The sequence below is a fragment of the Pelodiscus sinensis genome, chromosome 1 (genome assembly GCF_049634645.1).
Source record: "Pelodiscus sinensis isolate JC-2024 chromosome 1, ASM4963464v1, whole genome shotgun sequence".
NCBI lineage: Eukaryota > Metazoa > Chordata > Testudines > Trionychidae > Pelodiscus > Pelodiscus sinensis.
The window spans coordinates 185,479,662-185,501,084 of NC_134711.1; the positions used below are offsets into that span (position 1 = coordinate 185,479,662).

General features: G+C 46.0%; 2 protein-coding genes across 6 annotated transcripts in view; one reads left to right on the forward strand and one right to left on the reverse strand.

Moving 5' to 3' along the window:
• On the reverse strand, positions 1-20,725 carry SETD4 (SET domain containing 4). Of its 5 annotated transcripts, none has more exons than XM_006126000.4 (12): positions 20,532-20,689; positions 18,944-19,013; positions 18,024-18,131; positions 15,833-15,928; positions 13,587-13,624; positions 11,196-11,284; positions 10,466-10,895; positions 8,575-8,749; positions 7,355-7,436; positions 6,805-6,885; positions 4,919-5,042; positions 1-2,805 (listed from the first exon to the last, which is right to left on the reverse strand). In XM_006126000.4, exons 2-12 carry the CDS (start codon positions 18,987-18,989, stop codon positions 2,671-2,673), a joined length of 1,404 nt encoding a protein of 467 aa, XP_006126062.2. In that variant the 5' UTR covers positions 18,990-19,013; positions 20,532-20,689; the 3' UTR covers positions 1-2,670. The 5 variants fall into 5 exon arrangements, with proteins under 5 accessions (XP_006126062.2, XP_006126063.2, XP_006126066.2 ...); XM_006126001.4 differs by having other exon boundaries at positions 20,632-20,650; XM_006126004.3 differs by lacking the exon at positions 18,944-19,013 and having other exon boundaries at positions 20,632-20,725.
• Positions 20,719-21,423, forward strand: part of LOC102454231 (carbonyl reductase [NADPH] 1) — a 9,656-nt gene continuing 8,951 nt past the window's right edge. Inside the window, exon 1 of the mRNA XM_006125997.4 lies at positions 20,719-20,938. The gene's annotated coding sequence lies outside the window, so the exon portion shown is untranslated. The remainder of the gene's footprint in view (positions 20,939-21,423) is intronic.

Here is a 21,423-nt window from a genome sequence, read left to right on the forward strand (position 1 = left end):
CAGCCTTATGTTATTTTTTATACCATGGTTTATTTTACATATGAATAAAATTATACAAAAACTTAATTATGATGCAGTGTGAGACCGCGAGCTCAAGTAATGTAGCAGGCCAAGAGCATTAAGGTACCCATTAAAAAGCCTTTATTATTACATCATTTACTCAGGGCAATAAAAACAGCAATAAGTTCTCTTTCCAGATGGTAGGCTCTTTTGTTCACCTCCTCATCATCCCATTTTAGTAATTATTTGACCAAAAATAAAATCTTCCCTCAACCCATCATCTCTTCAAATGCCCAGGTGAACAGGAGTCTTGCAGGATGGTGGAACCGTGCAGGAATTCAGGGGTTGGTGGACCAAGTGTGGCTAGGAAGGAAGCAAAGTACAGAGCAAAGAGACCTCCTAAGAGAATGTCCTCCTTTTAAAATGAAAAATCTAGCTCCCTTACGTCCACTGATCAGAGCTGTGGCAGTGTATCACTTAAGGGACATCTACATGGCAGTAGAGTACAGACACTGTATGCCTAGCTAGCACACATATAAATAACAGTATAAACAGGGAGAAACTACTTAGGCTAATAGAGTGTCCTACATACTTTAATCCCACCCACAGTATTTATCCAACACAGGCTCTCAGTGCACCCAGGCAGTACCTCCCATATCTACAGTTTTTAAACAATGTAGTATCTCCCTGCTACAGCAGCTTTTTCCCTTTCCAGTAAGAGACTCCAGCAGGTTCCCCACTTCCCGCTGCTGGAGACTATCACTGCAGAATGTAACTATACACCACAGCAGCAACCAATGTATCTACAGGTCTCCTTTCCCTGTAGTGTGTAGCTATATGCCAAGTGCCCCTACTCCATAGCCTTTGAGGGGCAATCTCTCAGGCAGTATTTCTAGGAGGGAGATGCAGGGATTGGTACTAGTCCAAATGCTAGTCAACTTTTTCAGCAATGATCTTGAAATAAATAAAAAAGAATCATTGCTGTTGAAATCTGACACAAAGACTGGCACAATGACAAATAACAATGAGCACAGGACAGTTGGACAAAGCGATCTGGATTGCTTGGTAAATTTGGCCCCATTCATACAAAATGCATTTTAATACAGACCAATGCAGATACTAGTAAGAACAGGGAGAGAATATTTCCTCTCTGCACAGCATTGGGGAGACAGATTCTATAATTCTGCCCCTACAGTTCTGATACCCACATTTGAAAAACAATGTGGAGAATTAGGTGAGGGTGCAAAAAAGAGCCAAAAGAAGAGGGGACTCAAGGGCTGGGCAAAATACCTTGTAATGAGATACTTAAAGAGCTCAATTTGTAAAGCTTATCAAAAAAAGACTGAAAGGTGACTTGATTGCAGTGCACAAGTTCTTTCATGGAAGAAAAGAATGGGTACCAATAGGGCCTTTAAACTAGAAGAGAAACACATAGCAAGAACCAATGGCTTGAAACTGAAGCCAGACAAATTCAAACTGGAAATAAGGCACAGAATCCCGATAGTGATGGCAATTTACCACTGGATCCAAGAGAAGCGGTGGATCTCTGATGTTTTCAAATCAAGACTGAATGCCAAAATGGGAGATAGAAGCTTTAGTCAAACTAATTAAGAGGCTCAATACTGAGGTAACAGGGTGAAATGTAGAGGCATGGAATATACAGGTCAGACTAGATGCTCTAAGTCAGGGGTGGGGACCCTAAAGCCTGGGAGCCGGATGCAGCCCCTAGCTTGCCTGGATTTAGCACCTGAGGCTCGGGGACTCTCTCCAGCATTGGTGAGGAGTGTTTTTTTGTTTGTTTCTCACTTGTGTGCAGCTTCTGACTTATTTTTCTGTGGGCCAGTGGCTTCCGGCCCAGAAAAGGTTCCCCACCCCTATTCCACGTGTTCCTTTTTGCCTCTAACTCTGAATGGCAGCCAGCTCCCAAATTGGAGAGGGGAGGGATGTTAACAAATGTTTATTTTTGGAAACGTGCTTGCACACATGGGAGAAGGCAGGAGCCAGTGCTCCTGAGAAACATACATAGGCTGGCATCAATGTAGAGGGAATTTTTAAAATGTGGGGAGGGAAATCCGCACTTCTTCATGATGGCTGAGACCTGAACCTCCAGCTTCAGCACTACATATGCATTGGATTGGGTGTTGGGATGGTTTTGGGGTCATTCTGGGGCTGACACAGACTGTACTCCAGACCTTATAAGCACGTCCAGCCAAGTTCAATGACCACAAAGGGTCAGCAGATGTTCCTGGCACAGGAACAGCAAGTGGCTCTACACTGCCCTCCACTGCGAGCCTGAAAGTAGGGACATAGCAGGGAGCAGCCTCTTGGCACTATAAAGGTTCTAGGCTGCAGTCCAATCCCTAGGCACCTTCAAGTTCCATCAACCCCTGGGACAGCTCTAATTATGCCTGGAGGTGCTTTGGTTCCCAGAACAGCCCAAAACCTAGATAACACAAAAGTGACAAAGCCACCCTTGCGTCCTGCATTTTCTAGGCTGCGCCTCTCAGGAGATAGCAGAGAATATGGCCCTAGAGCGAATGTCAAACTGGACACCTTTTCCACCATAATTTTACATTATTCCTTGATGCTACTGGTCATAAAAAAATATTATGCAGGCTTCTAGCTCCTTCAAGTGAAAGCCACTGTGCTGTGATCTACTTTTTGAACAGGTCAAGTTATTGCAGCAAGCAAGTTGTGCACAATCCCTAATGATGTTTGCAAGATTGTTAGGTCTTCCAGACGCAGTGCTTCCACCAAAGTCAGCTGGTTTTCAAGGTTCATGTTGTCCTTTTTCATTTGGAAAATCTGAAAATGTACAAAAGCCAAAAGGATATTTAAACTCAGTAATAGATACAGATATCACCCATAAACAGATATTTGTGACAGGTGAATTTGTGCAAGAGGTAACATACAGTAACATCAATGTACTGTACAGGTTGAACCTCTCTAGTCCAGCACCCTTGGGACCTGACTGGTGCCCAACCAGAGAAATTGCCAAACCACAGGAGGACAATATTGCGTAGCAGCATTACCTACACTTCCACTGCTAACTGGACTCTTAGAAGACATCTCGGGGTAAATCAGCTAAATCACAGCACAGAGGGGACTGGTGGCTGTAAATAAACTTTATGGGAGTGCAGGGAACTTGGCCACACCCATGATAAGTGGACATCCGGCTAACTAAAATCATGCCAGACCAGCAAGTGCCAAACTAGAGAGGTTCAACTATATTAGTTACGTTTTATGACTTATTAGAAAACAGAATTAGTGGCAAAATGAAAAAGTAGGTCAAAGACAATGAGCCTAGTTATACTGTAGTCACTATTACTGCTCAGACACCACAACTTCAATAACTAATCCCTGTCCATCAAACGCACACCAGCATCAACTTTCTGGACATCATGATCAGCTTCAACAATGGAACTCAATTAGTTTCTGCATTAATTAGCTCTCATGCTCGAGTTACAACAAATAATTCTAGAGGCTATTCTTACTTTGTTTTAAGGAACACTCATTAAATGAGCTACAATTTTGACACTGTCTCGTGCCTTTTGAACAGTTTATATCTGAACTTATATACACAGTCATCATTTTCTTACAATTTGCTGCCTCTTATTTCTCTCAGCATTGTATACTCAATTTTCTTTCCTTAATCCAGAGGACAATGGCATAGCCCTAATACATTTACATTCTTACCATTTGGAATTTGTATCTACAAAGCTTCAACTGTGTAGTGCTCTCCCCTCTGAATTTTTCTCTCAGTAATTTCCCTGGCATCCTTTAGAAATAGCACTGCTCCCCCACCTTTTCAGTCTGGTCTACTTTTCCAGTATAGTTTGTAACAGATATTACCATATCCTATTAGTTTTTAATCATTCCACATCATTTCTATAATGCCAATTATATCAAAGTCCTCTTCCATTGCCAGGCATTCGAGTTCACCATTTTTGTTTTAAAAAATTTTGCCTTTATATAGACATTTGTTTTTCTTGACTAAAAATCAATTTTTATTTAGCTTTTTAATCTGACACAACTGACTTTACAGATGCTACTGTGGGTTTATGTGGCACCTGTTTTAGTTCAACTATAATTTTCACCCTGCTCTTTATAGGATACACAGAGACTGTTGTATTACCGGCATCTTCAACAGTGTCTCTGTCTGATTTGTGCCTCAGCTCCTAATGCTCTTTGGTTCAAAATATTCTTCGATCCCATCCCACTCGCAGACAAACTTTATTATTTTACATGGCTGCAATCTAGTTCCATTAGGATTAAGATGGATTTCATACCCTCTATTCAGGTTCCTCCTTCCCAAAAATGTTCCCCTAGAAACGTGCAGCATAGACACTCTCTTCGTAGACATAGCCTCAGCAACCAAAAGAGCGCAGTAATGTCTATAGGGTTGAGGACCTTACTCTTCAGTGTTCAAGGGAAGGGGAGGAGATGAGTGTATTTAAGGATTCATTCCATTATATTGGTTTCATGATTTGACTATTGATCACTTTCTTATTCACTATCTCCACACTCTTCAGAATTTTATAGACCTTGATCATATCCTAAGTCAATTCTTTTCTAAACTGAACATTCCTAGAGGTTTTTTTTGGGGGGAGGGGCGGGGGGAGAGGGATTGGTTGATTCTCAGTCTATTTTCTTTTCAAGTTGTTGACGTCAATTTATACTATTGTTAAATGTTAAGTTGGCCTGATGTTTAACCAATTAAGTGGGATCCAGGCTGTCTGGGGCTGCTACCAGCTCCCAACTCCCAGCCCCTGCTGGAGTAGCCCCTGCCCGTAGGATACCAGGGGTGCACAACACAATAGCGGAACCTAAAATGTACAACTCTCTAGTGCAGACTGCAGCACTGCAGAGACAAACCCCTTAAGAGAATCTGCCCCACTGTATTGTTCTATTCAATTACCTTCTCAAGGACATGCTGAGTATCCTCTATTAAGGAAAGACATATTTTTGCCGCTATGTTCAAACTCTTCTCCTCATTTCTAGCTGAAATTATATCACCAAGCAACACTTTCTTCCAATAGGTACTAGAGAAATTTAAAAAAAACAAAAAAAACAAGTGATTATTTGTTGTATTGCCCAGCCAGAAACTAACCCAAAAAACCCCAACCCTGATATATAACCAAGTCAAAGGCTATGTCTACACCACAAAGATAAATCAGAAAAAGAAACGCAATTTGCGGTATTTTCCGATTTACTTCCAAAAGAGGTTTTCTGAAATTTGGCCTGTCTACACAGGACCAAATTTCAGGGGGAAAAAACCCCTCTTTTGGAGCATCCCTTCTTCCTCATAAAATGGTTTACAGGGATGCCCAAAAAGCGCATCTACTTTTCCGACATTTTTTTCAGAAAAGCGGACACGTTCCTTGGATCTTGCCGTTACTTTTTGGAAAACATTTTCTATTGAGAATTAAGCCCTTCCAGCACAGGTGGGTGTAAATAATTTTTTCCTCTTAATTAAGACATATTTGATAACTGACAATGCTCATGTAGCCATTTTCAAACAATACCAAGATTCTGAAGGCTTAATTCACTGCTGGAATAAGCAGGATCATCTTTGTGACATCAATACAGCTGAACCTTTTTCCTTCAGCTATGAACATAGTCCTGAAATTTCCAAAATAGTCCCTGAAATATACTTTTCAGAGGAAAAACTGAAGTGTCTGAGTTCATGGGACCCACCAAAACAACACGTAAGAAACAAAAACTTAATATCCAGTTCCTGGCGCAGGAAGAGAACAGCAGAGTGGTTGGTGTTTAACTGAATACAGCTGTTGTGTATGCGACAGATAATGACATTTACATTATATATTACTGTAAGATTTACCTATTGTCGCTCGGGTGCTTAACTCAATTTTTATTATTTTGGAAAATAAAATGAAAACGTACATGCTACATTTAAATCATTGCTCTGGAGTGAGGCTGGAGAGATTCAGTACGCAAGCTGCCTCAGGGAGAGAGGACTACCCCAGCTCTCTCACTGCAGCAGCTTGATGCCAGATGAGAAGCACCCCACTATGGGCGCTGCAGTTCCAGTGGGCACAGCCAGGGGAGGGGGTTCATGTCCCCCTGCTGGGGCAGGTTTGCCTGCCCCCTCCACTCCCCAGCCCGTGCGAGAAATGCAGCAAACTGTGCACTTTCCTCTGGCTCCCTGATGAAAGGAGCAGCCAGCACTGTTCCCCTATGAAGCTTCACTCTCCCCCCCCCCCCCCCCCCCCACACACAGGGCACCTGCAGCTGAGAGTGGAAGACTCAGGGCTGGGATAGTCCCATTTAAGGGGGTGGGGAGAGGTGCCCCCAGCCAGCCCCTTTCACCTGTCAGGTGATTCTGCCTCTTTTCTGTATGATTTTATGAGAAACAACCCCATTCCAGGCATAACCAAATCCTCACCTTGCTTTAAGTTATGATAAAAGGAAGCTGTATATCAAATTAGGTGGTCCTAGTGTTGAGTTCTTGAACAGACAGACCTGAGGTGCCCAACCAGTTATGAACTGGCCAAGTAGCCACATTGTTCAAGCTAACAATCAGCCAAATAGCTATATTTGGCTAGTGGCTAGCATGTTGGGACACCTTGGAGATGGACAAACAGACAAGAGTTCTCAAATATATAGCTCTTGCCTTTCTCGTGTGAGTAATCTTAGTGGAGTTAGAGATGATCACGCAGATATATCCAATGTTACCGTCTCTACATCTCAGCTAGTGCAAGAGGACACATATTAGAGGAATAGGAGATGCTTTATTTTCTAAACAAATGACCACATTTCTGTAAGTCTTTATTTGAAACTTACAATTCGTCTGCTCCAAGGCACAACAACTTGAGAGCTGTGAGGAGTCTCCAGGATGGCCCATCCCTTCCAAACGTCAAATTTCTAAAAGGTGTCCAAAATTACCGAAAGGTAGAAAGCAGGGGCTTATAAAACAGCTTGTGATCTTCACACAAATAGTAACTGTGGCAACAAAGCTTCTGCCTAATGGCAGGCTCCTCCCACCCCATGACACAGGTAAGGATGGGAAGAGCCCATGGTCTATGTGGGAACTACACTGTGGTATCACAGGCAAAAGGTTTCTCCCCAGATCCCTTTTGCTCTGCTGGTTCCCACAGCAGTGGAACAGGGCAGTCCAAACTGTCTTGTGCTGATCCCTAATCCTAATCCTTAGTTTTTGAGTTGTCTTTTAGTCACAAATTCTTTTCCACTAGTACAGAAACAAAGAGACTTTGGATACATTTTTTATAAACCAATTTACTTGCAAATTTAAAAAGGAGCATCTGAACTTTTATTTTAGTTTTACTGTGACTGTTTTCTCAAGTGGAAACCAGAGCTTTAAAGAGATACCTACTCAAATAAGTCATGATCCTTTAGAATGGAAAGCTTCATATTTCTCTGCTTGTCTGCCAGAAAGGCATGTTGAAGAAGGATGGCTGCAAAAATATAAGATCTTTAAGCAAACAGTGAAAACAAGCTAACTAGAACTTAAAATATAAGAACATAATTCAAACTACTAGAACAGTGGTCACCAACCAGTAGATTGGGATCTACTGGTAGATCTTGGAGCCTTTGAGAGGTGATCCTCAGAGGTTTGGCCAGGAGACTATCAAGTGCTGGCACTTTGGCTGCTTCTCTCAGCAGTACTGCCCTCTGCCTTGGAGCTGCCCCCGCCCCATGGGAGCCTCCTTATTACTGTGCAGGGTATGGGAAGAAGAGGAAGGGAGGGTACTGATCTCAGGGTGCCCCTCCCTCCATCCCATGCCCCATCTTCACAGACCAGAGGGGGACAGGGATGGAGGGAGTTTACTGGCTGCTTTTGAGAGTGGTGTAGGGGTAGGGCCGAAGCGAGACTGCGTTAGCCTAGAAGCCACCTGGGGTAAGAGGTGCCCAGCTGGAGCCCGCATTCCAAAACCTGGCCCCAATCGTGAACCCTTCTTGCACTCCAAATTCCTGCCCCCAGCCTGATAAAAGTGAGTGAGAATGGGGGAGGGAGGATGGAGTGAGCAGGGGCGGTGGCTCAGAGAAGGGGCGGGAAGGAGGGTGGGACAAGGGTATTTGGGTTTGAGGTATATGCTGGATTGCAATTAAATTCAAAAAGTGATATCATGCTTAAAAAGGTTGGAGACCCCTGTACTGGAAGATTTACCCGGCATTGCTCTGGTCTTTCAAGGCAGGGGATTGGGGGTGGGGCAAGGACTCAAGACAGCTGCTTCCCAGAGCCACACAGCTTTGCCACAGGCTGCTTCCTGGGGCAGCAGGGGCTGTGCTGCCTATGAGGCTGGTGGGTGATGGGATGAGGGCTAGGAGTATCGAGGCGAGGGGGGGGGGCAGTGCAGGGGAGGTGAAGCCTGCAGCAGCAAAGTATGCGGGGCCAGCAGATCCCCACAGCGGCCACCTGGAGGCCGAGACCGGGGTTGGAGAAGCCTGCAGCAGGGCCAGCCCCTTGGCACAAGGAAGCTAAGTGCAAAACCTGAGCGTGCTACATCCCGCCCCGCCCCTCCTCTCTCCCCCACCCCCAACACCTCTACTTTCCATGCCTGTACATTTTAACGTTAAGATAAAGCTACCAACCTGCTGAGACATAAACCTCACTGTGTGGGTTGTTGGTGGCAATGAAACCATATTCTAGCAGAAGCCGCTGGTTATCGTGAGGGCCGTAACAGATAAACAGTTCTTCATGTCTTCTGCAATGTGAATCAGTCCTAATTTCATAACATCTTGTCCGCTCATTAAATGCAGCTTTTACCTTTGAGGAAATTTTAAAAAGACATTTCTTCTACTGTAGTGGAAAAAAAAATCATGCCCATAATGATAAAGACCCATCATATTTAACACTTTTACCATGCTGTGATAAAAGGGGAAAAACATCTAGGACCCGATAATGACATATTTAAAGTGATTTTGACGATACAGAATTTTCTTTGTTGCACTTAGGACCTGATCTGAAGAAAGTTTCCTTGTGCTGCATCTCTAGGAGGCAGAGCACAGAAGTCTAGCTCAGGCAAAGCAGCAACAAAGAAAGCCTTTAACAACCTCTGTGCTCCCCTTATTCTGTGCTGTCACGAGTCAATGTGGTCCCAGACATATATCAGAGCAACATCATAAGCAGTTCTGAAGACATTGCCGTAGGCTGCTTTGCAGCCTAGAAGTACCAGCCACTACAGAAACCACATGCTCCCTGCACTGTACCCAATGATGGGGTAAAGAAAAACTACTTACAAGGGCCCTCCAATGGAGACAATTCCACACTCCTCCCCCAAGTAATTTCTGGACTTATGGGTCAAAACATTACTGGCCCCAGATACCACTAAGCATGTGATTCACTGGCTGGACCACCTCTTAGTGGCTGGGGTATGGCATAAAATGGGGAGAGGAACCTTCGATGTGCTGACCACCCACAGTTCCTCAGGGTTAACCTGCAGACTTCTGCCCCTGAGGATGCTCATGTCGAGTCCCACCCGTTCAGAGGTAACCCACCACTCCAACAGTTAGTGTCCTTCAATGTCATGCTCAACGGCTCGACTCCCCAGTCCTTTTCTCTAGTATCAGGGGATTTCACTACTCTTTACCTGTTGGGTGTGTAGTATTCACTCTTCCTTGGTGGGCTGGCAGAACTCAGACTGTGCACTGGGTCCAGACCCAGGACCCTAATTACAGCATCAGAGCCTGACTACAGATATCCACCTGAGGTTTACTGAGCTATTTCCTACCTTAGGCCTTTACCTCAACCTCTTCCCAGGCTCCTGACATATCAGCTCCACTCTCCCCTATGCCTCTTCCCAAAGGGTCACTTTCTGCTAGCCAGCTGGATCTACTGGCAGGGCAGTCTCTAACTCAGCAGGAATCTTGCTGCTCCTTGCAGGACCCTCCACCACTAGAGGGAAACCTGGGTGGACTCATGTCCGGACACTTTCTCTCTCAACTGCCTGAGTCTCCTGGTTGCAGAGGTACCATCCTTTAGGGAAGCTGTGTGTGCCAGCTCCTAGTCTCCAGCCAGGATTCTCTGAGCAAGATCTAGAAATCAGTTTTCCTTTCTGGTCAGCCACTAACCAAGCCAGATTCGGTCCTTTTAGCTCCTCCTCCACATCTGACACATACTAAATGTGTAGTGGGGTAAGGACGATTGTGCCCACAGGCTCTCATTAATCCCTTGAGGCCGAGCGGGAGCACCCTTGAGGCCACCACAGTACAGTGATCTTTTCCCATCACTATTTTGCCACTTGAATCATAACCATCAATTCTATTTATTAATTTCCTCTGGGTTACATGATAGGCCACCAACACTGATCTTCCAAGCCTATAGCAGTCCAATACACTACACACACCAGACATAACCCTTCAGTAGAACTCTTTGGCCCTAATTCTTCGTAGATAAGAACATGGGTTCTGCACAGAGCAAGTGCATAGTACATAATTAAAAAAAAAAAAAAAGACCTATGGTTATGGCTTTCCAGATTCTTACCTGAACATTTGGACTGTGGTTTAGCAAATCTAAATAAGGTGCTAATGCATAAACATCAGGCTCTCTAGAGAAACATTCCCTTTGTGAATGCTTCATGTACACTGTTCTAGTATTAATGGTGCACCAAGCCCACTCCAGGGCATCGTAGTTAAAAACAGTTTCTACATTCTCAGTAAACAAAGATTGCAGAGAAGAGAAAAAAGTCTTGGAAGAAATATGTAGTTCCTGGACCACTGTTCTTTGCTCCTGAGCCTTCCTTCTTAAGGGCTCAGGAAGAAGTCTCACTATTTCTTCCTCCAAGCAAACAGGGCAGGTATAGGTCTTTGGTAAAACATCAATGTAAGGCTTCCATGCAGACTGCTCGCCAGCATGTCTCTCTGCTATTAAAAATGTGCACAGAGCTATCAAAGGGGATATGGAAGGCTTCCATCTATTAAAAATATAACAAATACACAGAAGTCAGAAAGATAAAATTCCCAACACACAACTCCTTACACAACATCTATACATACGTTTTGCAATAATCGTGAGCATCTGTGATATGCAAGTTACCATTAGAGATGCCATTATTTTAGTGACTCCAGTTGGCATCCAGGGTTCCTTGGGTCACTTACATGTGTGAATTAGGCTTTGCACAAGCCTAGTTCAAATGAACCACCTAGCAGTGTGCAAGCACCCTATAAACACCAGAGGAATTTAACAAGATTCTCTTTCTCCTCCACACACTTACTTTGCAACGTATTCCCCAAGGTAGCTACTAAGGACAGTACCAGTGGTGAGCAAGCATTTCTCCGGCAATGAAATAATCAGTTCCCCTGCCTTTGAGAAAAATCAAACAGACTATATGTCAGATTGATGGAGTAAAGATGTTAACTAGCAATTAAATTTATTAGTCAGTAGTCAATGTAACTTCCATCAACTACTCGACTAGTTGATAAGCACTTCTGCGTCCTACCTTTGAAATGTACAAGAGCCCCAACAGGGGCTCTTGTGTATTTCAAAGTTGGAACAACCCATGGAGACCAGGACCAGCGCAGAGTCCCACTGATTCTAGAATACACACGGGTGCTTCTGCTTTGAAATGCACAAGAGCCCTAACGGGGGCTCTTGTGCATTTCAAAGCAGAAGTGCCTGCGTGGAGACCGGAGTCAGCTGGGGAGTCCCCAGCTGATCCAGGCTCCACCTAGCATTTCAAAGTGGCACCACACACTGAGCCCAGGGTCAGCTGGGAACTCCCCAGCTGACCCCAAGCTCCAAGTCGCTTTCAAATGCTACCTAAATCCTGGGATCAGCTGGGGAGTCCCCAGCTGATCCCAGGCTTCATGCGGCGCTGCCGCTTTTAAGTACCGTCCTTTCCCCCCCCCCTTCCTTGGCGGAGGGGGAAGGGCAGCGACTAGTCAACTATCTTGTCGACTATCCGATAAGCAAATAACTACTGGATAGTCAACTAGTCCTTTACATCCCTATGATGGATGCACAATTCATAAGTGCAGAGAAATGCCCCAAATCACTGGCCTTGAGCACTGGCTCTGCACTCCCACTGGCCGGTTCCTGGCCAATGGAAGTGGGGGAAAGGGTACCTGCAGATACCAGAGAACCTTATTTCTCCCTCCCTCCTCCCCCCACCACCACACCTCACCCAGGAGCACAGAAGTCAGCCAAATAAGCCCAAGCTCCAACCCCCTACCCCACCCTCAGCCCCCTCCAGTACCCCTAATCCCCTCATCCTGGGCCCCACCCCAAAGTCCTCACTCCCAGTCCAGACCCAGTACCCCTTCCTGCATCCTAACCCCCTGCCCAGAGCCCCTCTGTGATAGGGCGAACAGGCCCCGCACTGAAGGGCTGGGAGTAGCCCAGACCCAGCTGACTGAAAGAGCCCCGCCCCTCCAGCCCTGCTGGGCCTGCTCCAGCAGACCCAGAGTATAAAGGCAGAGGGAGCCTGGCAGGAGAGGAGGTAGCTGGAGGGTTTAAGGGCACAGGCAGCAACCCTGGTGTTCCTGCAGCAGCTGAGGCCAGAGTGAGGGCCAGCATCGGACTCTGGGAGGGAAGCCAGCAGCCAACTCCGCATGGAGCACCGGACTACCTACAACCCCGGCCGCGGTAAGGACCAATGCCGAGGCAGACGGACTATAGGGGTGCCAGGGGATAGGAAGCAGCCCAGGGCAAGGGGTTGCTATCACAGCTTGGTGTGTATCGGCCGGATTCCCCACTGAGCAGGCAGGAGCAATAGTCCCTGCCTAAAGGGCCCTGGGCTGGGACCCGGTGGAGAGGGAGGGCCCGGGTCTCCCGAACGCCCCTTTCCGTACCCAGGTCAGCACCCCCAGCCAGGAGAAGCTTTTCCCGGGGCTAGACCTCAGGTACCATATATGCCCTGATAGGGGAGCCTGGACTTTGTATTGTGAATGTTAGTACCGTATATGCCCTGACAGAGTGACCAGGACTTTATATTGGAATGGTTAGTACCATATATGCCTTGATAGAGGGGCCGGGCCTCTGTATTGTGACTGTTAGTACCATGCATGCCCTGATCGAGGGGCCAGGACGGGGGCAACGGGACCTTAGAAGGAGGGCGCACCCCATGCCAGGGGCGTACCCCCCCCCGACACCCTTCCTAAACCCAAAGCCTCCTTTTGTACTTCAAACCCCTGATCCCCAGGGCCACCCCAGAGCCCTCAGCCCTCCTCCATCACAACTTCCTGCTTCAATCTGCAGCCTCCTGTATTCCAAATCCCTCTCCTCACCTTCCCAGCCTGAAGCCTTCTCCTACACTCCAAACCCTCCATCCCCAGCCACACTCCCACCCCAGCCTGAGCCCCTACCTCCTCTCACACCCCAACTACCTGCCCAGGCCCAGAGCCCCCATTTAACACCCTCACCTCAACCCTTGAACCTCACCACTGCCACATAGTGTCCATGTGCAGAATGACTTTTGTTACATGATACATCACCTCCACATTGGTGCACATAATAAAAGCCATTATGCACATGGATACCTGGAGTACAAACTAGATCATCTTAAATTCCCCTCCAGACCTTTTAGGCTCTCTCAGGATCAATGCTGATTAGGGTCTAGAATGTCTCCACCTGAATTTCCTGTAAAAGCCATGTAACAGCCACTAACCTTAAAGGCTTTTGTGTTCATTAGTCCTCTTCCTGTATCTGAAATGGCACAGGAACAAAAAGTCTGATTACAATCCAGTACACAGTCTTAAGACTTCTCCATGAGACTACCACAAAACACTATAAATTATAACTGGTATGAAAAAGAAAGCTCCATGAAAATTAACATATTTCTTATACAGCATAAAATCATTTTATGCTTCCTCCAGGTTATGTATAGATCTTGGCCCAGAGCCTCAAAAAGGTATTTTGATACCTAACTCCTATTGATTTAAATGGGAGTGAAGCACATAAATACCTTTGAAGATATGGACTCTTTTTTTCTCCTAGCTTCACTCTTCTCTGCCATCTCCCATGCTCTTATCACATATGAAAGTCTTCATTTCTGCAGCTCCTTGCACTTCAATAATCTTCCTGCATCCCACAGTTTTGTTCTTTTCCCCCCCACACATCTCTTTTTCCTCCTCCCCTGCTTGCACTTTTCACTCCTTGCTAGTTATCTTATACGAGTATTTTAATCAGCAACCTACAATATCTCTGCAGTTTTTTGTGCTATCTGCTGCTTTATAATTTAACTGTGTAATATTTGTTCTTCTAAAATCTTTATTAGACACAAACAGCAAACATTCCACTGAAATCTGAACTATTTATTTTTGTTACGAAATGCATTCCATCCCTACATGCTGATAAGTGTATTTAGTAAATCTGCCAGAATGAATGAGGAAATGGTATAAGCGTAGGGCCTGATTGTGCAAACACTTATGTAACAGTATTTTACAAACATGTGCAGCTCCTTTAATGCCTAGAACAGCAATTTGGCAAGATGTTCTAGAGGAGCCTACTCCAGTGCCCATACAGAGCCCCTTTGGCTTCACTGACACTTTGCAACAGTATGGGCATGTCTACACTAGGAAATGATTTATTTCAAAATAATAACTCCCAAAATAACTTTTGAAATAAGCTTATTCCCCCAGGAAAGGAAGAGTACAAATTTCAAAATAACCAGCCTGTTATTTTGAAACAACAGGCTTGGTAGTGTGGATGCTCCGCTTGTTATTTTAAAATAACCCCCCTTATTTTGAAATAACACCCTTGGTCTACCCTAGGGAGTTAAGAGGTGGGTGACTGACTAATTGTGTAGTCGATACAATTTGTATCGATTACAAGATTAGTCGAGAAGGGATGGTGCTCTGTCCTGGCTCATGTCAGTCCAGGAGCTACCCCTGTTGGAGCTCTGCAGTTTAAATATGGTAGGAGCTGGGTACACAGGCAGCCCAGATCCTACTACATTTAAATTGCAGAACAGTAGTGGGGGTAAGTCCTGAACAAGCCAGAACAGAGCCTGGACCACTGTGACTCTGCATTTTAAACGTAGTAAGAGGCACCCAGCTCGTGACAGATCCGTGAGCTACCCCCACTGAGGTCTGTATTTTAAATATAGTAAGGGCCAGGCAATTAAAATGCAAGGCTGCAGCAGGGGTAGCTCACAGACCCAGCACCTCTGCATCTTACTACATTGAAAAGGCAAAGCTGCAGCAGTCCCAGACTGGCACAAGTTGGGACTGGTCAGTCCCAGATCATGCCAGGTCCAGCAACCAATTTGCGGCGGCCTAGGCTGGCAACAAGCAGAGGCTGCTCCAGCAGCAGTCCCTGTCCTCAGCCAGCCCTAGCCACCATGAAGAGAGACTGCTACTGGAGCAACCAGTTTGCAGCAGCCGGGGCTGGCCCCAGACAGGGACTGCTACCGGAGCAGCCTCTGCCCGCCCCCCATGAGCCTTTGCCCACCGTAAGCAGAGGCTGCTTTGCAGCAATCTCCCTTTCACCCTCCTCCCCACTGCTGCCTCTATCTAATAGATAGAGGTGGGGAGGGGCATGCGGCACCGTGGAGACCGTGCTGAGGGGGAAGTAGTTTTTAAGCCAGCTCCCCTCAGCGCCAGCTCCTCTTTCTCCCTGCTTTGCTGCCTCTCGTATAGAGTGAGTAGTTGAGTATTCACTTTGACTATTCACTTACATGCCTAGTGTAGACCAGGGCCATAAGAATCCCCTTGTAAGGAACAGCTTATAATGTCTAGGCCAGAGTCTACCCATGTGAGTGAAATTACTCAGGTCTGAATTTGTGTAAAGGACTGGGGACTTATCTGCAGGTCTATAGACTGAAGACTCATTCCTAAAGTCAACCAGACCGATGGGCATAAAACCACAGTGAGAACCAGACAAGCTAGGCTCAATAAGCAATTAAAGTATTACCTGAAAATTGTGCTGGTATTAAATTACTGTCATTAAACCCCCTTTCTTTCAGCCACTTCTTAAGACATATATATTCCAGTTTGTGACTCTGGTTTACTAAATAAAGAGGAAGAGTGATTAAAATATAGTTTAATTAAAAACACAGTACACTTGTACTGTATTACACGGACTCTCACCCTTTCCAGACTACTGTACCTCTTTCAGGAATCTGGTTCATCATGCATTACCCCCCTCCCTCCAAGGTTCACCTCACTAAAAAATTACAGGCTTACAAAATTAGAGAGCAAAATACCTGAATGAGACAGCACATCATTACTGAAATGTGTCTAATTTTTACCATATAATTATAAAATAAATCAACCAGAATATAAATATTGTATTTAATCTCAGCATATAGAATAACATAGTCAAATCATCTCTACAAAATCTTAGCTTGTACAGTTTTGATCTCCCTGGTCTGGCACCCTTGGGACCTGACCAGTCCTAGATGAGGGGTTCTGCCAGACCAGGAGAGATCACTTTTGGATCCCTTTCACCAGCCCCCAGCCAGCTCCCCACCTCCTGCTGGCCCCATTGCTCTGCCAACCCACTGGACAGCCATAACTGCCATGGCTCTGCTGGGCAGCCAGGCACTGGAGCTCCAAGCAGCTGCATGCACTGCCTCCCTGGGCAGCCATGCACCAGGTCTCCCAATCCTACTGGGCAGCCCCACTGCCACACACTGGGCAGCTCTGCCACCAGCTCCCTGCAGACAGCCCACTGCTGTGCCGGCCCCACCGGTATCCTTGTTGTTCGCCCTCCACTGGGACTCTCTGGTCCTGCAACATCCATGCCAAACTATGGATGTTGCTGGACCAGAGAATCCCAGTTAAGAGAGTGTCAACCTGTACTGACTTTACTAGAACTTTTTATGTAGCCTATTGTAAAACTAGGCAAACATCTAGATCAGGGTGGGGAATCTTTTTTTCTTTTCTTTCAGGGGCCATTGACCCACAGGGGAAAAAACAATCAGTCAGGTCACACACAGTTCTGTGGGGGGAAGGGGTGGGGAGGGGAGGGGAGTGCTCAGGGCTTCCCCTAGGCTCTGGGGAGGGACTAGAAATGAGGAGTTCAAGGTGTGGAGTGAACTTAGTTCTGGCACAGGGGGTTGAGATGCAGAGAAGCGCAGGCTCCAGCTAGCAGATGGAACTGGGGTCATGGTGCAGGAGGAGGTTCAAGGTGCAGGCTCCTGGAGGCCTTGGGTGTGGGAAGAGGCTCGGGGTTGGGGTGTGGTGTCTGGGAGGAGCAATGGTGTGAGAGAGGGTTCCAACCAGAAAAAGGTGAGATGTGAGAGTGGCAGGTTCTGGCAGTGGTGCTTACTTCAGATAGCCCAGCTGTGTCATTGAGCAGGAGTTAAAGCAGGCTCCCTGCCAGCCCTGGCTTTGCATTGCTCCAGGAAGCACTCACCATGTCGCCGTCTAGTTAGAAGAGCCAGGCAGCTCTGCACGGTGCAGGCTTCCTTCCCCCCCCCCACTCCCCAGCTCCCACTGGCTGCAGTTCCCAGCTAATGGGAGCAGGGACAGCATGTAAAGCTGCCCTGATTGTCCCTCCACCAAAGAGCCATGGGGCCATGCTGGAAAGCTGGCATTCACAGCTCCCAGCTCCGCATGGCACCAGATCTCCGGGGTTTCTGGACCATAGGTTTCCCACCCAAATCTGGATGAGCTGATGTACCCCTGGAAGACCTCTGCATACCCCTGGTTGAGAAATACTACTGAAGTACATATCTATCCTGTGTATATATAAGAATCCTATTTTATAACGTGATACATAATAAGACAGTAAAAAAAGGCATGAGTTCTGTTAGGTACTGAATACCCTTAATTTCAGTGGAAATTGAGAGTATTCAGCATGCCCAGGAATTGCTCGGCATGAGCATGTTATATGAGAACTCAAAGTAATACAGTATAATCATTCAACCAGAAAACAGAACTCACAACACTAAACATGCACTAAGGAAGACTAAGTTAAAGCATATTTAAAACAGAAAAGAAAATGATTATTCGCATGTAATGCCTGATATCTGATTACTCTTGTCAAGGCATGTTGAAGTTCTACCATGCACAGACTAGCAAAAGATCCCATGCCAAGTTACTGATTATTCTGTTGCTTCCCTGAATGCAAGTGAAGAAAAGATTAAAATATATAGTACCTTTGTTTGAAGAAAAACTGCTATATTGTTTTCTTCTTTGCCTCTTTCTACCTGTTCGGCCTCTATTTTTCTGCATGGTAAGAAATGACCTCACCTTATGTATATAACCTGAATGAAAAGTGGGAAAACAGCCAAGTTCTTTTTTGATATTTCTTTCAGTTCCTGCATATAGAAGATTACTTGCTCCAAACATTTATAAATATACACAAGAAATTAAAGGTCTTCACAATACTTCTGCTTTCCATCTCAGAAAACAAAGGACATGCAAGCACGTGAATGAACATGCAAAAGGAGAAGAGGGAAGCAAAAAGCTTTCATCCCAAGCTGCTGCCTTACCTAAGAACTGGGCATTATGCCTTTGGAGAGCAAAGACGCTCTCATTTCTACATTTAAAAAGAATTCAGTTTCCACATAGAAATACTATTAGTTTGCAGGCATGCTGATACAGTGAATTATGTAACCCAAATATAAAATTTGAAGCTATAACACTTAAAATAACTATTTTCCATTAAGAAGCATGGGAGAGATGGTAGGTGAGGTAGTATCCATTTATTGGACCAACTTCTATGGGAGACACAAGCCTTCAAACTGCAACAGAAATTGGTTCAATAACAAATATTACCCCACCCCTCTGACTTTTTAATATCCAGGAACTGATACAGCTACCCCATCACTGCATTTACAAGAATTAACATAACACATAATTTACATAAATATTCCACGAACTGTAAAAGATAATTTAGTCAATGAATTAGCATACCAACACAGAAAAAAATGTTATTCCAATAACATGTATAATTGACTCACCCTTATAAAATACTTTATGCCTACATAGTTATAACTTTCAAGTAGTCAAATTACACGTCTAACTTGACTACTTGTATAACTTAAATTACTTGTAAGCAAGTCTTATAGGTTACCTTGGTTGTTACTGGAATAACCAGTGCCACGTGACAATATTGTCATTACCTGAACAGAACCATAGCTTAACTATAAGTGAAAGAAAAAAAAAATCTGTATAGAAGTTAATGGGAGCAGGTCATACTTCAAAAAGAAAACACCAGAACAAAATAAGAAAATAGTTTTCACTGTCAAAATTAGTGCTCTCCAAGCTGGCAATCAAGAAAGTACAGTGTACCATTACTGAGTGCAGGATCACCACCAAACACATTATGACATATCAACTGCTACTTCCCTGACATTGGCATTAGAATCATGTGCGTAGTGGGCATACTGAGAACCATGGAAGAAAACTGTAAATTCTGTATGATGGAAGACACTTCAAGCCAAGGATACTGTCACACCCCCAGCACCAGGGGCGGATGAGAGTGCCGCGGGACCCAGGGCAGCACCGCGGGACCCCTCCTTTGACACGGCACATGTGCCACGGCGCTACAGTGCATGCGCGGGGCCTCGGGAAGCAGAGGCCCGGGGCAGCTGCCCCGCTTGCCCTGCCCTAAATCTGCTACTGCCCAGCACCCCTACTTCCAGCACCACGTTTCCAGGGCATATCATCTTTTTAGAGGAGAAGATGATTATCTAAGACATACGTGAACCATGCGATTCTACAAAAGCTACCACACCTCTACAGCTGTAAGGCTATGTCTAGACTGCAAGCCTCTTTCAAAAGTATCTCTTGAAAAATCTCTTTCAAAAAAGAGCATGTAGACAACAAGATTTTTCAAAAAAGCAGCTTGCTTTTTCAAAAGAGCCTAGCCAGTGGTCTCCAACCTTTTTACACCCAAGATCACTTTTTAAGTCTCAGAACAGGCGAAGATCTACTGCCCCGCCCCTTCCTTGAAGCCCCGCCTACATTACATGAGGAAATCTAATGTAAATGTACTGCGCAGGTGCGCAGTTCAGAGAGGGCTCAAGAGCTACTCTTAGAGCCCCTGAGATCTACCGGTAGATCGCGATCTACTGGTTGGTGACCACGGGCCTAGACACTCCCTTTCAAAAAAGCCCTGTTTTCATGCAAATAGCACCTTGACTTTCGAAAAAAGGCGTTCTTCCTTGTAGAATGAGGTTTACCGCCGTCAACAAAACCACCGCCACCTTTTGATTTACTGTTGACAGAACGCGTTAGTAGTCTAGACGCAGGTACAGGGTTTTTTTTTTTTTTGAAAAAATACCACTTTACAAAAAAAAAAAAAAAACCCTGTAGTCTAGACACACCCTAAGAGTGGGCGCTGTATCTGCCTGGCTGCTCCCTTCCCTTGGGCCACTTGTTAGGAAAAGGGCTAGAGCTCTAATAGCCCCGGTGGCGTTATCAATAGCACACGGAATGGAGGGACCATAAAAAAGCACAACCGTGCACGTGTCTTGCGCATAGCACCCTGGAGTTCCCTGCGCAATCAGTGAAATAAAGAACAAAAGCCTCTACCGCTCCCCGGGAGCCGAGCCCAGCCCGCTGTGCCTACAGCTCCGCTGCTGGCTGGCGTCCCCCGGCTACATTTTCTGCCTCTTCCCAGCGATGCAATCAAAAACCAGCTCTAAGAGGAAACCTACCCGCTCATGTCTACAAATAACCCTACTGACAACACAGGCGTTTGGTTACAGCTCCCGATCTCGCACAGCTGGAGCGGTAAAGCAAAAAAACCTCCCTTACACCCAAGTCAAGCAGGCCCCAGCAGCCCTTGCTCAGACCCCAGACAAAGCTGCAGCGCAGCCGCGTGTCTTACTTCCTCCTCCCCCCACATCGGCCTCCCTACTGGGAGGAGCTGCAGCCGACCAGTAAAGACACGTAGCTCCGCCTCTCGCTCGCTCTGGTCTCCCCGGCTGGAGAAGGGTCGGTATCTGCTTCACCTCATTGGGCAGTGAAGGAAAACAAGCCCCTTGAATCAGCCCTGCTGGACTGATGCGGTCATTGGAGCTGAGAGCAGGAGCCCGAGGCTGAGCGCTACGCAGTGCCAGAGGTGAGTCTGCAAATTGATTTCTTTACCCTAACACCCTCTCCCCTCCCAGCCAAACCCCCGGGGCAGCCTGTGCAAAGCGTTCCTTGCAGCCTGCGCCTGCTTGGGGGGCAGATCAGAGCTCAGTTCTTGTGCAGGACCTTTCCTTAGGGAAAATAGTGCCTGGGTTAACTTGTATTTTGGTACCCCTAGTCCTGTGGGCAGCATGGTGTCCTCTCATTATCTTCTGAGTTCCCCCATCCCCTCCTTTTGCCCCTCATCCCTGCCACATTCCCTCTCTTGCACTGTGCCTCATTCACCTCTGATTCCTGCACACGAGGAAATTACCTGGATGCATGGAACAGCTGCAAATGCTGTTCACTTCCCCTCCCTCGCTCCCATTTGTTGCTCTGGGTGCCCTACCGTGCTGTGTGGGGAAAGGAGGGGCATGAATGAAGTCAGCTTCCTGGGCTATGTTCAGGTAATTTTTCCTGCCTAAGCTGCATAAG